The sequence below is a fragment of the Haemaphysalis longicornis genome, unplaced genomic scaffold (assembly GCF_048455015.1).
Source record: "Haemaphysalis longicornis isolate Haplotype H1 unplaced genomic scaffold, Haemaphysalis longicornis Haplotype H1 scaffold_4, whole genome shotgun sequence".
Classification (NCBI taxonomy): domain Eukaryota; kingdom Metazoa; phylum Arthropoda; class Arachnida; order Ixodida; family Ixodidae; genus Haemaphysalis; species Haemaphysalis longicornis.
Window position 1 is genome coordinate 159,488,278 of NW_027526361.1, and position 19,180 is coordinate 159,507,457.

General features: G+C 47.8%; 1 protein-coding gene across 1 annotated transcript in view; it reads right to left on the bottom strand.

Annotated features, from left to right (window-relative positions):
- Positions 1-19,180, bottom strand: part of LOC144180642 (uncharacterized) — a 54,608-nt gene that overhangs the window by 21,683 nt on the left and 13,745 nt on the right. Inside the window, exon 3 of the mRNA XM_077708950.1 lies at positions 3,797-3,964. Within this exon, the coding sequence (XP_077565076.1) occupies positions 3,797-3,964 (168 nt within the window). The remainder of the gene's footprint in view (positions 1-3,796; positions 3,965-19,180) is intronic.

The following is a 19,180-nucleotide window of genomic DNA, read 5'->3' on the forward strand; positions in this document are numbered from 1 at the left end:
AAAGTGGCATTACAGAAACTGACTATGCATGGACTGGGGCCGCGTATTTTGTGTGCAGTGTGGAATTTCTCGGAAGTGTTGTGAGCTGTTAAAGTTGTTTTAGAATAGCTCAATGCATTTCGTTGGAATGAACCAACAGTTTATCTTCCCTTTATCTTCAATCAAAGTTGGTGTGATGGGCCTTATGAGTTAGAAAAATTAGTCTATTGCAGTTGTGTTTCATGGTGATGGCTGTAGTTAAATGATTGCATTCTGGTGCTTGTGCAGTTTAAGTTTCGAAAAGGGGTTACATAGTGTAATGGCAGACATTCAGGTTTACAGTTATTCTGTCATGATAGACCATTGTTATTTTACAGAGTGGAGGACATGTTTGAGCGTCTTCCCATGGAGCATGCTTTATTTCACCACCGCTTCCACTTCTAGATCCAGAGCATGGGAAACATAATCCAGAGCATGGGAAACACTATGCACCCGCTGAAGCACAACGTCGCATTTAATATCGAAGCGAACGCGTTTTCCACACACACACACACACACACACACACACACACGCACACGCACACACGCACACTCGCACACACGCACACACGCACGCACACACATACACACAGCTTCGGTCGCTGGTGGAAAACAAAAGCGCCCAAAAAACAAGGACGAAGGAAGACGTAGACAGCATCTTTGTCCTTCATCCCTGTTTTTTAGGCGCTTTCAATTTCCACCAAGATGAACACATACCAACTAGCCCAACTTTCCTTTCTTCTCCGGTCGCTGGCTTGGCTGCAAGCTTGATTCCGACAGTAAGCGATGTTACGACGATACAGAGCTGCGCGAGAGCAACTTGCCAACCACTCGACGTATACAAAAGCATAGGAGCAAAAAACAAAGTCCATCGGGAGCAAATTACTGTCCACAGAAGAGCCGAACCGTGGATGGTTGTCGCTCTACTTCCCGCCATGTTTTAAACGCAAGCGGTCTCACGTAGGCACGCTATTTTTCTGAAAGAGCGTCTGCTCTTATTCCGTCCGCTAAACGCAGACGCGGCTTAACGTACGGCACATGCGCAGTGCGAACGATGCAAAAATAGCGTTCACTAACCGTTTGCGTACGTCTGCGTACGTTATTCTAAAGCTCTCTAATTATTACATACATCATTAACAGATGCCCGCTGATATAATGTGCATGCATACACGTGTACGGGCGTGCGTTCGTGTGTGTGTGTATGTGTGTGTGTGAGTGCATGTGTGTGCGTGTGTGTGTGTGTGTCTGTTGAGGGCGTGCGTGTGTCTGGTGTTTGTGTGTGTGTGTGTGCCCGTGTGTGTGGCGTGTGTGTGTCTAGTGAGTGCGTGTTTGTGTGTGTGCGTGCGTGCGTGCGTGCGTGTGAGCTGTGTGTGTGCGGTTGCGTGTGTGTGTGTGTGTGTCTGATCTGTGTATGTGTGTGTGCGTGTGTGCGCGTTTGCGTGTGCTTCTGTGCGTGTGCATGTGCATGTGTCTGCGTGTGTGCGTGTGTGTGTGTCTGGTGTGTGCGTGTGTGTGCGTGGGTGTGTATGTGGGAGTGGTGTGTGTGTGCGTGTGTGTGTATGTGTGAGTGGTGTGTGCGTGTGCGTGGGCGCGCGTGTGTGTGCGTCTGGGTGTGTGTGTGCGTGTGGGTGTGTGCGGGTTCCTGTGTGTGCGTGTGTCTGTCTGGTGTGTGCGTGTGTGTCTAGTGAGTGTGTGTGGTGTGTGAGTGTGCGTGTGCGTGTGCGCGTGTGCGTGTGTGTGGTGTCTGCGTGTGTGTGTGCGTGTGTGGGTGCTTGCGTGTATGTGTCTGGTGTGTGTGCGTGCGTGCGTGTCTGTGTCTGGTGTGTGCGTGTGTGTGTATGGTGTGTGTGCGTGTATGCGTGTGTGTGCGTGTGTATGCGTTTGTGTGTGCGTGCGTGTGGTATGTGCGTGTGTGTGTCTGGTGTGTGCGTGTGTGGTGTGCGTGTGCGTGTGTGTGTGCCTGTGTGTGTGGTGTGCGTGTGCGTGTGTGTGTGTCTGTGCGTGTACGAGTGCGTACCTGTGTGTGTGTCTGGTACGTGCGTATGTGTGGGTGTGTGCGTGTGTGTGGGTGTGTGAGCATGTGCATGTGTATGAGTCTGGTGTATGCGTGTGCGTGTGTGTTTATGGGCGTGTGCGTGTGTGTGTGCGTGTGTGTGCGCGTGTGTGTTTGTGCGTGTTCCTGTGCGTGTGTGTGCGTGTGTGGGTGTGTACGTGTTCGTGTGTGTGTCTGTTGTGGGCGCGTGTGTGTGCCTGTGTGTGTGTGTGTGTGTGCGGTGTGCGTGGTGTGCGTGTGTGCGTGCGTGTGTGTGGTGTGTGCGTGTGTGTGCATAATGTGTGTGCAGGTTGCGTGCGTGTGCGTGTGTGTATGGTGTGTGTGAGTGTGTGTGAGTGTGTGCGCCTGTGCGTGTGTGTGTGTCTGGTGTGTGCGTGTGTGTGCGTGTGCGTGTGCATGTGTGTGTATGTGCGTGCGTGTGTGCGTGTGCGTGTGCGTGTCTATGCGTGCGTGTGTACGTGCGGCGTGTGTCTCTGGTGTGTTTGCCTGTGTGTGTGCGTGAGTGTGTGTGCCTCGTGTGTGAGTGTCCGTGTGTGTGGGTGGGTGCGTGTGTGTGTGCATGTGCGCGTGCGTGAGCGTATGTGCGTTGTGTGTGTGTGCGTGTGCGTGTGTGCGTGCGCGTGTGTGGGCGTGTGTGCGCGTGTGTGTGTCTTGTGTGTGCGTGTTCGTGTGTGTGCATGTTTGTGTGTGTGCGTGTGTGTGTGGTGTGTGCGTGTGCGGGTGTGTGTGCCCCTGCGCGCTCTTGTGCGCATGTGCCTGCGTGTGCGTAAGCGTGCGGCCGTGAGAACATGTCAGCAGTGCTTCTACCGTCTTAGGGTTAGCATATGACAGGCGATGCTGCCTCTGCAGCTACTGTGCTGATTTGCCAAGTGTTCACCCAGACTGTTTTTAAAGACGATAGTGTTTCTTGGGCTACTTAAACCCAGAAATTTTTGTCTGTCTGTATGTCTGTCTGTCTGTCCGTCTGTCTGTCCGTGACTCGATTCAACCACCCGGCCAAAGTAAAGCAATGCCTGCTCAATAGTCTTATACAGTCACAGCTAAATGTGCCCGTCTAATTCCGGTGTAATGTTCATACTTGTCAATATTGTTGAAGAACAGACATTACGCATTTATAAGACAACAAATTAATACAGAAGTAATATTTGCAGCGTTCCTTTATAAAAAATTGTACATGTTTGATTTTGGCGAGATTAAATACTTCATCAACTGAAGAAAAAAATATCACTCCGCCGTCGCCTGCTGTCGCCCGCGCCATATAGCTTCAGGCGGCATTTGAAGAAATCAACTAGCAACAGTTACGAAAGGTTCCACTAGATAGATTCCACGTTCTTCTTGGAACGCACGTGGACTAGGGAAACGCGGTTCTATAAACGTGGATGTAGGGCGCCTCAATTCACGCGCGTCTTCGCCGTACGGCAGCGTTGGCATCGAGACACCCGGTTTGGAGCAGTGGAACGCGGGAAATTTAAAATGATTTAAGCAAACCTTTGGCATCTTTACCTTGGGAGGAGCGCGACGCAAGAGGAACAACATGATAGGTGAGCGGGAAAGCGAAGGGAGGCATTTACTTGGCAAAACTCGATAAAGACCATCGTCTTTTGACGACATTTGCAACAAAAGGAGCAGATACGCGGCCAATTTTTTTTTCGTTCACGGTTCCTTTGCTGGGCACGGCATCGCTATGTCGGGTCCCGTCGCAGCAGCAGTAACGGGGGTACTTACGTAGAAGAGGTAAGGCAGCTGGGAGGCCGTGGTCACGGAGAATATGGATCCGATGCAGAACATGAGTCCGTTGAGGCCGTAGCCCATGGTCATGCTGAGCAGGCATCTCTGCGAGTCCAGCTCAAGGGTGCTCACGTAGAGGAAGAAGAACAGCAGCATGTCCCCCGCCTGCACCATGTGCCGCCTCGCTCAAAAGCAAGCGACGTATGCGACCTGCCAAAATATTACGTGTATGCTAATGCCCGTGGATACGGTGAATACATTGTTTCCTATCCAATTTTGAAGTTTCATAAGTTCGTCCACATTGTGTCCTCAGCTGCTTCGCATGGCCTCTCGTGAAAGCCATCGTGCTGTTAGGATGGTCCTCTTGTTATCCGCATTGTGCACCCCGTGGCCGGGTAAATTTTCAATCTTTGTTGAATTCCCTGTAAGGATGTAGTCTACCCCAGTTTGCTACCCAACCTGTTTGCTAGTCCTTTGGCAGGACCTCTTTTCTCCACAGATGCCAAGTAATGACCAGAGTTTGTGGCGCAAGTAAGCATTGCTTCGAAGTGACAACCGGTGGTAAATATGCTCCACAAGAGGAACACGACACCCGTGGTCGGCGCTGGTTCTGTCCGTGTGTGTCTTCTTCCCCCTGTGCAGCGTCTTTACAACCGGTTGTCACTTCGAAAACCATAAACCAACTGGCCCAACTTTCTACCTTAAGTAAGCATTGGTTGTCTACCGTTCCTTTGGGGTTCACAAGTAACAAGCTGTACATTATTTTAAAGCCATTCCCGAATGCAAGCCAATCTGGCTCTACGCCGAGACTAGCTTGACGCCGTTTTATTTTTCACGGTTAGGAGCTTCTCCTCCTGTGGTTCAATGTGCGCTGTTTACAAGATTGAGATATTCTAGGTAAGTGACTATTTTTGCTGTATGACGCTACAAGCATTTCGTGAATTAAAGGTATGCCAGATCTGCCTAGCGGCGATCAACATAGCGCATTACTGCGGAACATTTTGGGCCTACTGATTCCGGCTCTAAGTGCTGGCAGAATGCTGCTTTTTCAGCCCCACCTGTCTGTAAAGGGTGCACCACAGCACACACGACAGTACGGCGGCGAAGTCAGGATTAAGTGCCTCTCCCTGTATGTGTCGGAACAGAATGTCAGTATTTGTACAACGGTAGTATTTTTTCTCCAGCCGACACCTAGAGAGCGCGAAACGGAAGACCGGAAGATTATCAGTACTACGCAATCAAAGCATTTGAAAACATTCTACAAGCCCCCGCGTGAGCCGTCTTCACGGAGTGAAGCGTCACTATAACTTTTTCATCTGCTCACTCGACTGGATAAGTTTCAGTTTTGGGGCATTTCCGGGCATTTTTTTCGTTAGCCGGTGGAGCTTTCCCGCTCATCAATTCTTTCAGAAGGGATACCGTACAAAGCAAGGAATATTCGCCCAGGTAATCTTGAGGCATTTTAAATAAATAAATAAATAAATAAATAAATAAAATGCGTCCATGCAATGCTGCTTTAATTACTTTCAATGTCTTGTTTAGGGCGTTTTAATATTCATTAACTTAGAATAACAGATAATCCGGGTCACTAGTGAGCATAGTCATGAGTAGAGACCGCAACTTTAGGCACAAAAAATCGAGGTTTTAGGCGGTATAATAGGAATTTAAAAGTGTCGTTTAGGTGCCAAAACTCTAGTTTCGGTATATATAAGCCCTATTCATATTTAATATTTACTCCAGAGGCGTATATTAGTACAAATTCTTTACTAGCAATGAAAACCGTGGACAAATCTTGCTCTATGGGAAAGAAATTTTATTTTGTCCGTGTGAATGCGCCATACAAGAGTAGTCATTTTGCAAATTTGCGTGAAATTTGTGTGATTCGGCTCTAAAAAGCATGACAAACCACCCGTGACAATGTCTCACAGCATGTAGTTGTGCCTCCTTTCAATCGTTACTTGTGTGCAAACAAGAAGACTCAGTGTCCACGAAAGTTGGTGGAGAGAGAGAGAGAGAGAGAGAGAGAGAGAGAGAGAGAGAGAGAGAGAGAGAGAGAGAGAGAGGGGGGGAGGGAGAATAAACAGCGTACGTGTACTTTGGAACGCTCTATGATCTAATTCCATCCGGAATATCAATGTTTACCGCTAAGAAGCTTTGCAAGTTCTTTTTGCACAGAGTATCCAGGACCTTGACGTTATATGTCTATGTCCGAGACAGACTTCAGATTATGAATGGCTTTGTCAGCAACAGGTCGTGGGGGGATGGCGGTGGACGAGTGCCGTACCTTGGAAATGGGCTCAGCTTTCTGATTTAGAGTGGTGCCCAAGGTTTCCGCTACTGAATGCTTTCTGCTCAGAATGTCATAAGCACAATAATGTGCCAAGTTATCCTCAAGTGTACCGTGGTACAGAATAGTCTGGGCTGCGACAATCTTGGTCGCTGAAAAGCGGTGAATAACTTAGAAGTGCTTGTTGTTAAGTTCTTGCACCGTTAGCCATGTTCCCAGGGGCCCGTAAAACAGGCCCTGGTGTGAGAGGCACAATAGGTAACTGTTCCTTGACAGCAACACCGATTAATTCCAGGGATACAATCCCATAATATTGATGAGTACCATAAATAGCGGCCCGCCGCGGTGGCTCAGTGGCTAAGGCGTTGCGCTGCTGAGCACGAGGTCGCGGGTTCGATTCCCAGCCACAGCGGCCGCTTTTCGGATGGAGGTGAAAAGCAAAAACGCCCGTGTGTACGAGATTTCGGCGCACGTTAAAGATCCCCAGGTGGTCAAAATTAATCCGGAGCCCTCCACTACGGCGCGCCTTATCGCCTGCGGTGCGTCGGCGCGTTAAACCCTACAATCAATCAACCATAAATAGCGCAGTAAAGCGCAATGATGCCGGATAAAAATTGGGTCAATCTTGTCCTCCGGAGTTGAGTACCCATCACAGCTGCTGTGAATGACGACCACCCAGCGTGCCTGCTCTTCATACCGAGTAACAACATTAGACAGCATGCCAGATTATTTAAGCTCACCCTTCGAGAAAGATCATAAAGGACCTTGAAAGTTACCCGACACGGCGGATGACGGTTGTTGCGACCAGACTGAAAAAATTTCAGCCGTTCCACTCAATGTGAAAGGTGTCGGAAGTGCAGAGCAGTGATGCGACTTTTGGCTGTACCATGTTATCTGCTCACTGCCCCCACCCCATGCAATTCAAATTTCCCGCCTTCGCATTGCGCGCGCGCCCACTGCCTCAAACTGCTCCGGAAGGAGTTCTGTTCGTTTTGTGCTTGCTTTAATGTCGTATACTTGAGCTGTTTTGCGCCATTCCGGAGACGAGCACGCTTCCTTTTTAAAGGCTCCTGGAGCGACAGTGTTGCCGGTGTCTTCCTTGGCCGGCACGAGACGAGCCCGCTTCACGCGCCTTCGACGTTTCATCGTCATCGGCAGCGGCGTGCGTCCGCGAGTCTCGGCGGGCCGTGATTACAAGCAGCCACAACCCGGACGTGCATCGACCTCATCTTCAGCAACTTTAGGGTTCATCCACTACAACAGCCCTTGAGTTTACATTTCACAGACCATAAGACGGTCATGATCAAAGCAGAACGCCAACTACAGCTCGACGTCACCTACGTTGAACATGATGATGATAATGCTTAAAGGAAGACAAACTCATACCACATACAACGTATCTCTCTCTTTTTAATGCATCTCCAACCTAACACCCCCCCCACAATAAAATTACACCTTCTTCACGTGGGAAACCCTGAATGGTATGCGAAACAGCCATGAGGTCAACGCGATTTCCCATTTCGTAGTTCCGGTAAGTGAAAAGTGTGGTGGTTACCATGGAAACCAAACGGTTAATATAACGGTAGCTACGTAGCTCAACCTAACGGAAACAACGAACTGAAAACTAATGGGCACTTTAATCGACCCCATGGCTGCTTCGCATACTACTCAGGGTTCCCCTACGGGAATATGGTGTAATTTTTTTTTCGCTTAGTAAAAACCAACCCAACGAGCGTTCCTAACTAAATGAACGCGGGCACTGCCGGTTTCATTACATATATTTTGCCTAAATTGTACCTATAGTTTTCTTTGCGCTACACAACGGGGAGGTGTAGGACAAGCTGCAGCGGTTCACGAGTTTCGAACGCTTGTGACTATTGTTACGATTGGCGTATTGGCATTGCGACCACCGTGTGCAATATTGTCGGGTTCAATCACCCAATCCTCCCGTCGTCCGGTTTTCGCTGCTCCCCCCCCCCTTCTCATCGACGGGGAGCGACACAGCTTTGCGCGCAAGGACGGTGGGGCGACTGACTGCTAGACACAAGCCGCTTTCCGGGGCTTCACGGTAACCCGAGCGCCCGCCGGCGAGGTAAGTCACAATAGCCCCGGATACATGGACTCGACTAGAAAGGGCTGAGTCCACTGGCGGGTTCCGCTACCTCTAACCCTCCCGCGTTTATATAAACCCCGTACAAGGAATCGAGGTGATGGGAGCTGCGGGGTTCTCGGAAAAAGAAGCTACCATATTTTCACGAATCTAACGGGCACCCTCTTTTGCTAAAAGGTAGCCTGATTATTTGTGTGCGCCTTGCAATCGGGCTCAAACCCGAAATAGGCTTTAAAGCTGCCAGCAGGATGGACCTTCTTCCAGTAGCGATCTGCGCATACGCGAGGTGCCAGTCCACCATTCTTGGCAGGCGCCTCCGGCAATATAAACAAAAGGGCGCCCCTCGACTTTCTGCTCGGGGAGCGGCTATGCTTTCTAACTCTGCGCTTTTGTATTTTTTTCTTTTTCTCAGCTCGTGGTGGGTTCGTACGTGCACGCACACACGCACACGCATACACACAAAGGCTTTCCAAGGAAAGGGGCAAACATTTCTCAGCAAAGGTGCAGAGGCTGACCACACTGCGAGCACATGCATGGCTGCCAGTGAGGGAGTAACGAAAAGGAACAAAAGTAATGAAAAATGGGTCCTTCAACGACTGCAGATAGGGGAACGTGCCCCTGCTGCCGTGAAATTCATGTGAAAGGTGGGGGTAAGGGGGGGGGGCACGGGTGGGACTGCAGGACCAGGATATTTTGTGCACGAATTCTCCGAAAGCCCGCACTTTTTTCTTTTTTTTTGGGGGGGGGGCGTGCCTTACTGCCATTTTTAGTTCGGTGGGGCGGCGGCTAGGAGGACCGGTGCTGGAAAAAGGTCCATTGCCATGCATAAGACACGACGTCGCCGCAAAATCCAACTCAATCCAATAAAAGCAATCTCTCAACACCACGTCAGTGAATTTTTGCGCACAAATTCCTCAATGGCATGCCGCATACCTTGGTCAGCTGTTGCACGTTTTTTTGTGCTGCTGAAATTAGCCCGTAACGCCTTAAATTATGAAGATCAAGACACCTGAAATCGCAAACACATTCAGTGTTTTCCGCTATACATTTATTTCCAGCAGGATCTGGATAAGCAATCTTATTAAGCACAATCAATTTTGGCTTCCACAGCTGCATATGCCAAATAAAATATCTACGTGGTAACATATCTTTTCTATCTGCGCTGTACCGTCAGTGTCAAATTATTTTTAGGGGCGAAGCTCCTCTTGCTCGGGCCCTGTCCCGGCCGTACACGGCACATTGTACACGACAGATAGATGATGATTGTGGCAGGATCCCCCTAGGGATTGGCCAACCAAAAATTGGCCGAAGAGCTCATAACGTTCAACGCATTCGTTACTACCCAACAAGGAGGAGAGGAAGAAGAAGAGGTTGTCGTTCGTCGCCTGCGAGCTCAAGACTCTTGCTCGGGCCCTGTCCCGTCCCTCGTTGCTGCCATACACGGCGGAATGATGATGATTGTGGCAGGATCCCCGTAGGAATGGGCCAACCAAAGATTTGCCGAAGACGTCAAAACGTTCAACGCGTTCGTTGCAACCCATCAAGGAGGAGAAGAAGAAGAAGAGGTTGTCGTTCGTCGCCTGCGAGCTGAAGACAAGTACCGGGGGTACGCGACACAAGACGCTCTGCAGAAGGCGACGGACAAGGTGCCTAAAATGTCACACACCGAATTCGCCAACTTACCCATGGAGATTCTCATCGTCCCAAACATGCCCTACATAATCACCACAAACATCGACGTCGTCTACGGGCTTGTCAATGGAGCGTTGGAAAGGTTGACGTGTCGAGTCTTTATATGATGTGTGGGCGAATGTTTCACGGTTTTACCGATAAAGGCCTATTAACGGTACCTCCGGCAAGGTCGTTCCGTTCCGGCCAAAATCATTCCGGCGGGCGGAACGCACGGCGGATGGCGGAAGGTGTTAAAACGGTCTATCCGGCACACCGCGCACTCCGGCGCCGCTAGAGCCATCTTATTGGCCGGCGAGTCCAATGACGCGCATGCAATGTTTTTACTTTTTTTTTATTAATGCGTGCTCGATTCGAAGACGTTTGTTGTGTGCTTTCGGCGTTGAGAGGCCGCGATATGGATTTACGCGGGCTTCAGTAGTCTGAGAGCAGTCTGGAAAAACTAACCTGTCCTGGTCAATGGTCGTGCTTGCACGAGAAACGCGCAGCGGCCTGCGTCGTATGTTGCACCTCGGCGTCAATATTTGTGTAAAGCACAAAGCTACATAACAAGCTGCCAGCCGGCGGCCGCGCGACTGCACAAAGGCAATCGTAGGTAAAAACTGTCGGCAGCTGATTTTAAGCAACGCACGTAACCGCGCTTTGCTTGTGCATGTTTACGCCATTTGTTTACCCGCCGCGGTGGCTCAGTGGCTAAGGCGTTGCGCTGCTGAGCACGAGGTCGCGGGTTCGATTCCCGGCAGCGGCGGCCGCTTTTCTGATGGAGGCGAAAAGCAAAAACGCCCGTGTGTTCGAGATTTCGGCGCACGTAAAGATCCCCAGGTGGTCAAAATTAATCCGGAGCCCTCCACTACGGCGCGCCTCATCGCCTGCGTTGCGTCGGCGCGTTAAACCCTACAATCATCATACGCCATTTGTTTAGATACCCTTATTTATCATCGCTAGATAGATACTCCAGGATACTGATTTACTGATTATTAAAACCAAACAAACCGCGGATCTTGTTAGGGGCGAACGGATCTGATAGTCCAGTGAAGCTAGAAGTGTCTAGTTCATATCGTAGCATCGCCCCCACTCCCCCGCCGACCTCCAGCCTGTCATATTCGATCCGCAACCATAGGACACCGCGGGACGGCGCCGCTTCTAATCATTTATTTAGCCTCCGCGGGAATTTCAATCAAGGGTCGTAATATAGTTTTAAACCTCCAATTTCACTACCCAACAGCGCTTGCGCGTGTTTATTCGGCTTAGATTTGAAGTGACCCCAGTCAGCGAACTGTAGTGAAGCATTCAGTCAACTGGAGCGGGTGGATCACCATATCCCCTTCCCCTTTAACAACAAGTACCCATCTTCCAGCCTCTCCCTCACACAAACTCAACTCCACAATTCTGTAAATATTTTGAAATGACTCGAAAACAAGCAGCCTCATCAACAAATGAGCATGACTAAGCCCTAGGAATACCCATGTACGCTCCAAACGAAAAATATGACACGTTGGGTGCGCGCAACACTTTCGAAGAACAAATCAAGGCGCAAGCCGTGCAACACACTGCGCACCTAAAGCACCTAACCAAGATGGCCGCGAGCAGACACCTATTAGACAGCCTGCGCATTTTATATGAGAAGACCGTCGGCGACAAGATTTCCACCCCTGCGGAGAGAGCTGCGAGTCCAGGAACTCGAGAAAATCTGCGCGTTGTTTGTGTTGACACAGTCACGTGGAGTTATGGTTTCAGCCGCCACCGACTGCTTGAACAAAGTTTTTGACCCCTGCTCCACCCAAACCAAACACACGAAGGAGGACGAAGAACTGTCCTTTGCCCTAGCCCTATATAGCAGCTACCCAAGTGCGGAAAATGATTAGCGATTCCCATCAGGCGATCTGCAAAAGGAAGAATTTCCAGCGCAAGGCGCAGGGTCTTTACCCGCCACGAGACGAACCAAAACACCAGAACCACTTTGATGTGCACCCCCGCACATGTGGCACTACAAGGCAACGAATGGGCCAACGAGGCTGCTCGAGATCTCACCCACCGAGAGCCCCAGCCCACATTCCACAGACAACTCCAAAGATCGCGTCTGTACTTGCCGAGACGTGCTTGTTCATTACAAAGGGAAGAGACGAGGCCACCCGGCTGCTGGCCCTTCGCTCACCAAAAATCAAGACGTGGCGTGTAGACGTCTCCAGGTGATCACTTATTCTAACCCAAGGCTGTACTGGCCCTTCCATTTGGAAATAGACAACGCTGGATGTAAACACTGCCCAAAGCTTGCGACCTTGGCTCGCATTCTATGGGAACGCCCCAGTATACAGAGACATGGGTTCGAAAGGAACATTTATTATCACTAGTAAGGAGCAATGTAAAACAGTGCCGCACAGCCTGAATTCCAACAGTGGGCCATCCAAAGGAAGACATCGCCAGGAGCCAAGGCATCTTGGCTGTCGTCTAGAATGCCACAGGCCTGAATAGGCCTCCCCTTTCAACCGCGTCAAGTTATTTTCTCCTCCTCCAGACCGATCGGAGTTCAACATTTTCTAAACTAGCCATAGGATTTACTTGAAGTGAGTTTAGTGCTGCAAAATATCATGAGCTAATTGCTAATTGGGCATATTTCAGAAAACTTCAGTGACAGAGAAATAATAGAACACTAGAAATAAATTCAACAAAACCCAAATTTAATGTCCACATGTGCCCAAATGCCCAGCTGTCAGTTGTACCTTTGATGACGGCCTTTGAAGGTTGGAATTCGACAAATGCACCCAGCATTGTTTGCGAAACAGGGACTACAAGTATATTGTGGTATGGGAGCACAAAGGGAAAGACACGTGAGCGTGAGGGTGCAAAAAAGCATCTCTTGGTGCAACATCATCCACCCACCAGTTACGTATCCAGGATTTCATTTCGGTAGAGGATTGGGGCCAAAAAAGGTAATGGAAGAGCATGAAAGGATGAAAGTGCACAAAAAAAATACAAGCCCGAGCCAGGAATTCATTACAAAGAAAAACAGCTCTGTTATGTAAATCAACAGCCCGCACAAGCACTGTTTGAATTGCCTGCACAGTGGACGAGCAGATATCACCCTCATACCGAAGATCCACAAACCTCCAAGGATTACGCCTGTACCTCTTCTGTTGGCAAAACATTTGAACACTTGGTACATACACAAATCACCACGCACCTTGAACAAGCGGACAGTATCCCTAGGCCATGTTTGGCTTTTGTACCGGACTGTTCGCTCAACACGCGCTGTTACAGCCAAAAAAGGCGAAGAAAAAATTCTGGAGGCTGCGTTGCATCACCTCTCTTTGGCAATGCTAATTACTCCACTCACCCATAAGACTTCACCAAATCTCAGACCTGCATTACACTCTATATGCCGACAACATCATACTGTGGACAATTCAAGGTCAGTTGGAGCCGACACGACACCCTACAGCAAGCTATAGATACAATCAACACGTATCTTATACCAAAAGGGCTACGCTGCCAAGCCGAAAAATCTGCACTACTGATGCTTCGCTTGCGCACGCGAGAAAGACCTGCCGAAACCCCATCAAATTCTACTCTGGCGATTCAACACACTCCTATCCCCCAAGTTTCTTGTCTGTGGAATCTTGGTGTTCCTTTGCATCATGATGGCCCGAGTGCTGCCTTTAACCTCCAACTCACTAAAGCATGTTCGCACTTACTTGTCTCACTCAACGTCTAAGTCACCAACACGCAGTACTCAGAGAGGATGAATCTTGCAAGCAAGCTTAGTCGCATCACCTGCAGGATGGCTTATACTCCACTGAATTAAGAACCCACTGAATTAAGAAAATTTGATATGTTAAGGGGGCACATGGGTCTTTGGGAAGGAAAAATTGCCCAAAAAACATTTTTTTAGGTATCACTTTTTCCTCCACAAATTCCGTATGTGGAACAGTGCCACCGACTTATAAAAGCCATAGAGGCCCGATTTTAATAAAGAAATAATTATTTTCCCATATTTACACACTTCTTCGCCTCGATTGGTATCGCAGTGATACAAAATTCTCGAGAGGTACTATCGGCGTCAAATGAAACGCGAACACAAAAAAATGAACCTGAACACACAAATAGCGCGATTTCTTTCCATGCGAGTTAAAATGACGCGTCGCTTAGTTACATAAACAAAGTTGGAAAAAGGGGATTTCCAAACATACCAATCGCAATCCATTATATGAACTCTACGAACAGTACTTTTAAATGTTGCACGTTCTGGTTCATATTTTCACGTTCGCGTTTCATTTGACGCCGATAGTTCGTCCCAGCTTGTAGTGCAGCTAAAAATGGTGATTTCTTTCGCACTGCGAAGCTGAATGTGTAAACCATGCGATATGGGAAGCAGATTTTGCATTTTGTGTTTCAGTAGTTGTTTAATTAGCATTATTTTTAATTGGTTAGCAGTAGTAGTTCAAACCTAGAAGTTAGAATTGGTGTAAACTTGTATGTGACTGCTAAACAAAAAAACAGCTTCCCATGTTTCATGCTCCACAACTTCTGGTATCTATTTATGGCTTGCTGGCAATCTTTTGTTGAAGTTGAATAGTTTTTTTTTCTACTGTTCTCAAAAACAATCAAGGATCAAGAACACAAAAACTAGTTCTCTCACATCAAAACTAATTAGATATTTGAAATCAGGTAAAAAAACTGAACAAGCCTATGAAGTTTCATCAGAATTGGTTGGAAAGCAAAAAAAAAATGTTTCTGGAACCAGTGTGTTTTATTAAATGGAAAGCCTACAAAACGGCCCTTCCCCTGCCCACCTTTGAACCCTCACAAAAACTCTTGGGCACCCACAATACAAACTCACTCAAGTTCACCTTCAACTTGTCACCTAGCAGAATCAGAAGTTCCAAGCAGGACAATTGACAATGAATGCAATACTGCACCGGCTAAGGAAATGATTACACACATGGTGGAGGGGCGTGTTGTCTATTGAAATGAACTTTACATGAAGTTTTGTTCACCACGCATAAAATTAAAGGTAGAAACTAGCTGTAGGAGCAAAAACACTTTTCAAGACAACAATCAATGTAAGTTCTACTCCTTTTCATTCAACTTAGCAATTTTAAGAACTGAAGGTTGTTAAATTTTAACAACTGAAATTTTAACAACTGAAGGTTGCAGGCTGACAAATGTTGAATTTTCTTGCACTTAAACTCAACATTTAATGCACATCTGTAGGTCTGTGCATGCTTTATGCCAGATTTACTTCTATCTATCACCCGAGACAAACTATGTCACTGCGATCGCTAATCAGCTATAATGTCAGCTCTCATATTGTTTTTATTAAAATTCGGGATTGGATGGGAATAATACACGTCTAAAATGCTATCCCAGTACGCATCCCCGTCGCCAGTGTGTTTTATGTTTCCAGGTGAAGGTGGGCCTTGTGAATGCGTTGTGGCTTTCTACTTAGAAAACGCGGACAACTGGTACATGAAGCTCAATGTACAGTGATTTCGACATTGCTTGGCACGTAAAGAGGGCCGACATTACGGTAGTAACGACAGGGTAAAATGAATATTGGCATGAGGACATACCAACTCAGGTGGATTAGCCAGCAACTACAACAGCTGCCATCAAAACCAATTGGCTGTTTCACCAAATCGCATTTGGCTGCAACTTCACATGCCCACCCATAATTCTCACAAACCCATTGGCAGATGCAGAAGCCCAGCAGACACACCACAATGGAGCTCTCTTGGCTATACTCATCACACGGCAAGATGCTAACATGATACTCTACCGAGCACGTAAACAAGCTACAGCCTTCCATTCGCTTCGCCCGCAGAATCAATATTAACGGCTACACAGGCTCGATCCAGAGCAAAAGTTCTAGCTCGCTCACGCTCCTCGGCTTCGCAGAAGTCAAGAGACATTGCTACACCGGCTGCGTCTTGGAGTAGCATTGACCTGGGATTATCTCCACACAATCGGACGCGAGGACTGCCCGGACTGCCTTCTGTGTGGTTGTCGTGAAACTATCGAGCATTTACTTAGCGCTTGTCCAAAGTACTCTAGTGAGTGAAAGATCCTTGAGGCAGCATTGGACACTCGCCCTCTGTCCGAACAAAAGATTTTTTGCACGTGGCCTGGGAACAGGAAACAAAGCCTAGCCGTTAAAGCTCCACTCCGAAAAATCTGCACTACTGATGCTTCGCTTGCGCACGCGAGAAAGACCTGCCGAAACCCCATCAAATTCTACTCTGGCGATTCAACACACTCCTATCCCCCAAGTTTCTTGTCTGTGGAATCTTGGCGTTCCTTTGCATCATGATGGCCCGAGTGCTGCCTTTAGCCTCCAACTCACTAAAGCATGTTCGCACTTACTTGTCTCACTCAACGTCTAAGTCACCAACACGCAGTACTCAGAGAGGATAAATCTTGCAAGCAAGCTTAGTCGCATCACCTGCAGGATGGCTTATACTCCACTGAATTAAGAACCCACTGAATTAAGAAAATTTGATATGTTAAGGGGGCACATGGGTCTTTGGGAAGGAAAAATTGCCCAAAAAAACATTTTTTTAGGACTATATGTTGTGGTGTACAGCTGACAATCAAACCATTCAAACTGATGGCCTATGTTTCATCACTTTTGTGGCAAATAATTTCAATGCAGAAGCTGTTTTAGCTTATTAGTGGACATAACTGTAGCTCTTTTCAAATAGGTACTTCTTTGACAGAATCTCTTATGATGAAAACATTTGATTATTAGCTCAGTTGTGGAAGTTGAAGCTATTTGAATGATATCTGAATTCAGTATGGGGAAGCAGCTTCGTGTTTATATCTGTCGCACAGTGATGTCAACAGTAGAAGCTTTCTACATGATGTTTTGCCCACAGGAAAGCCGGAATGGGATGTGCAGTATACACTGCAGGCAAACCGGGGATATTTTCCTGCCAGTGCTACCTCCTTTGTATCCCTTATTTTCCTCACAAGATATAACCGATTCTGAGGACTTATCTAGGCAAGATAAAAAAGTACGCAGTGGAACAGCAGATAACCTGTTACATTCTTTAACACAGATCAACAACAAAAATTTAAGCAATGGGGAAAAAATATGATGCACTTGTTTAGGAGAAGCAAATGTATGTATGGCTATTCAAGACTTCATTCGGCTTCATGTTTAAGTGACACACAAGAACTAAGACAACAAATGTGACAATTAGCGACCATAGATAGCGGGCTTGTAGTGTTGTAATTGGTCTGCGGTGGAAAAGTGCATGGGTGATTACCAGAATGAGGGCAGCAAATGACATTGACAGCGGATTACCAACAACAAATGTTCTAACTCCTTTGTCGTGAGCCAGTAAATGCTATTCTCTTTTTTTGGTTTAGTTCCAGTTCGGGTTCGGCATGCTCGAAAACGTTTGGGTTGGGTTCAGTGAAAGCAGTGTTTACTGCTGTACGGTCAGACCCAATCCCCCTGTGTTCACAATGGCCTTCAACACAAGAGGAGCTACTCGCCGACGGGATCCTGGCACCTCCTAGTGGCGCGAGAAAAATGGTTCTTCTGTGATTCATGCTATGCACGACTACGCCACAGCTGGGCATCGGTACTGTGCATGCACTCTTCACCGCACACAACAACATTATTTTTGCCTGAAAATGTGACAGTCGACCGAGCTGTACGTGGTGAGTTGCCCCCAGTGTAAACGCAACAAATGCCCCACGACTGCTCAGCCGGGAAGGCTCTACCCTGCAAATCCCCCTCCCCCTTTACCAGTTTAAAAAGTGGGCATAGATGGTCCCTTTACCCCGGTCAAAGAATGGAAACCATTGGATGATCGTGTGCATCGACTACCTTTGACACCATAGTGAGACAGCTGCATTGTCATCTGCAACAGCTGCCAAAGTGACGAACTTCATTCTCAGTTGCCGTATACTTTAACATGGGCCACCTCATGTCCTCATCAGTGACCATGGGCGCCAGTTCACTGCTGACGTCATTAAAGAGCTACTTCATCTGTCCGATTCTCAATTCTGCCATTCAGTGCCATATCACAAACAAACAAAAGGTCTCACTGAGCGGACCATCCGGACTCACTAACATGAATGCCATGCCTGTTGCTTCTGACCACAACTGGGACATCTTGCCGTTTATTACCCATGCTTAAAACACTGCCAAGTGTGAGACAATGGGTTATAGCCCATTCTACCCTGCTGACGCACGTGTTTCCCCAACTACCTCAACACCACCTTCCCCTTCTTTCACGATGAGGCCAGCCTATCAAACACTCTCTGCGTTGCTGAAGAAGCTCGGAAACTCACTAGTCTCCACATACTGCCGTCACAAGACCGCTCGAAATTCCGCTACAACAGCTGACATCAGGAAATTCGTACTCGCGGGGAGACCTGGTTTTGCTCTGGACATCTCAGCTACAGCATGGACTGTGCAAAAACTGCTGTCACATTAACTCAGCCTATTCGTGGTCCTTGACCGACTTAGTTGTCTGAACTAAGTCATGTTCAGCTTACTGCTTGAGGACAGCGTAGTCGCAGAACTCAAGTGGCTCACGTACCTTGCTTGAAACGCTTTGAACCACGTGACGCTCACTGACTTGCAGAAAGGGCTGCATCTTCGATGGGGGAAATATTATGGCCTCCAGGGCCTTGAGATATTGGCCGCCTTAAATTTTGACACCAGCGAGAAATATGTCACCTTACAATACTGAGGAGGAAGACGATGAAGCTGGCTGGTAGCCCAGTCCGCCATCTTGGCTCGCCAACCCTTTGTAAATAAATGAGTTTTTCACTGTAAGGATATCGTGGTGGCTGAAGCAGGCTTTGACAAGTGGTCTTGGGCAAGCAAGAATGATTCAGCTTCACAAAGAGCACTAGCCGAGACAGCATTCCACGCTTAACAGTTATGCTGAAAACGATAATTGTTTCACCTCGAACAGCTGGGTACCACAGTGGGTGTGAGGGCCATCCTCAACATATCACTCACCGAGTTTAAACAATAAATACGTCATAAAGCTGCATTATCGCAATTGACCATGCAACTTCCAAGTGCAATCAGCAGTGTTTGATTGACAAACCAAACCAGAGCTTTATATTCATGAGCGACGGTATAGCTATTGCTGTTACATCAGCATAGCTATTGCTGTTACATCTGTCAGAAGTGCATTGTGCCACCACCACTCACATCACATGGAAAGTTGACAACTAAAATTCAAGTCTGCTTTTATCAGGTTGTCGGCACTGCTTACACACTTGTAACGCTCATTAATGTCAAGTAGGCAACCGAAAAGGGAACCACTTT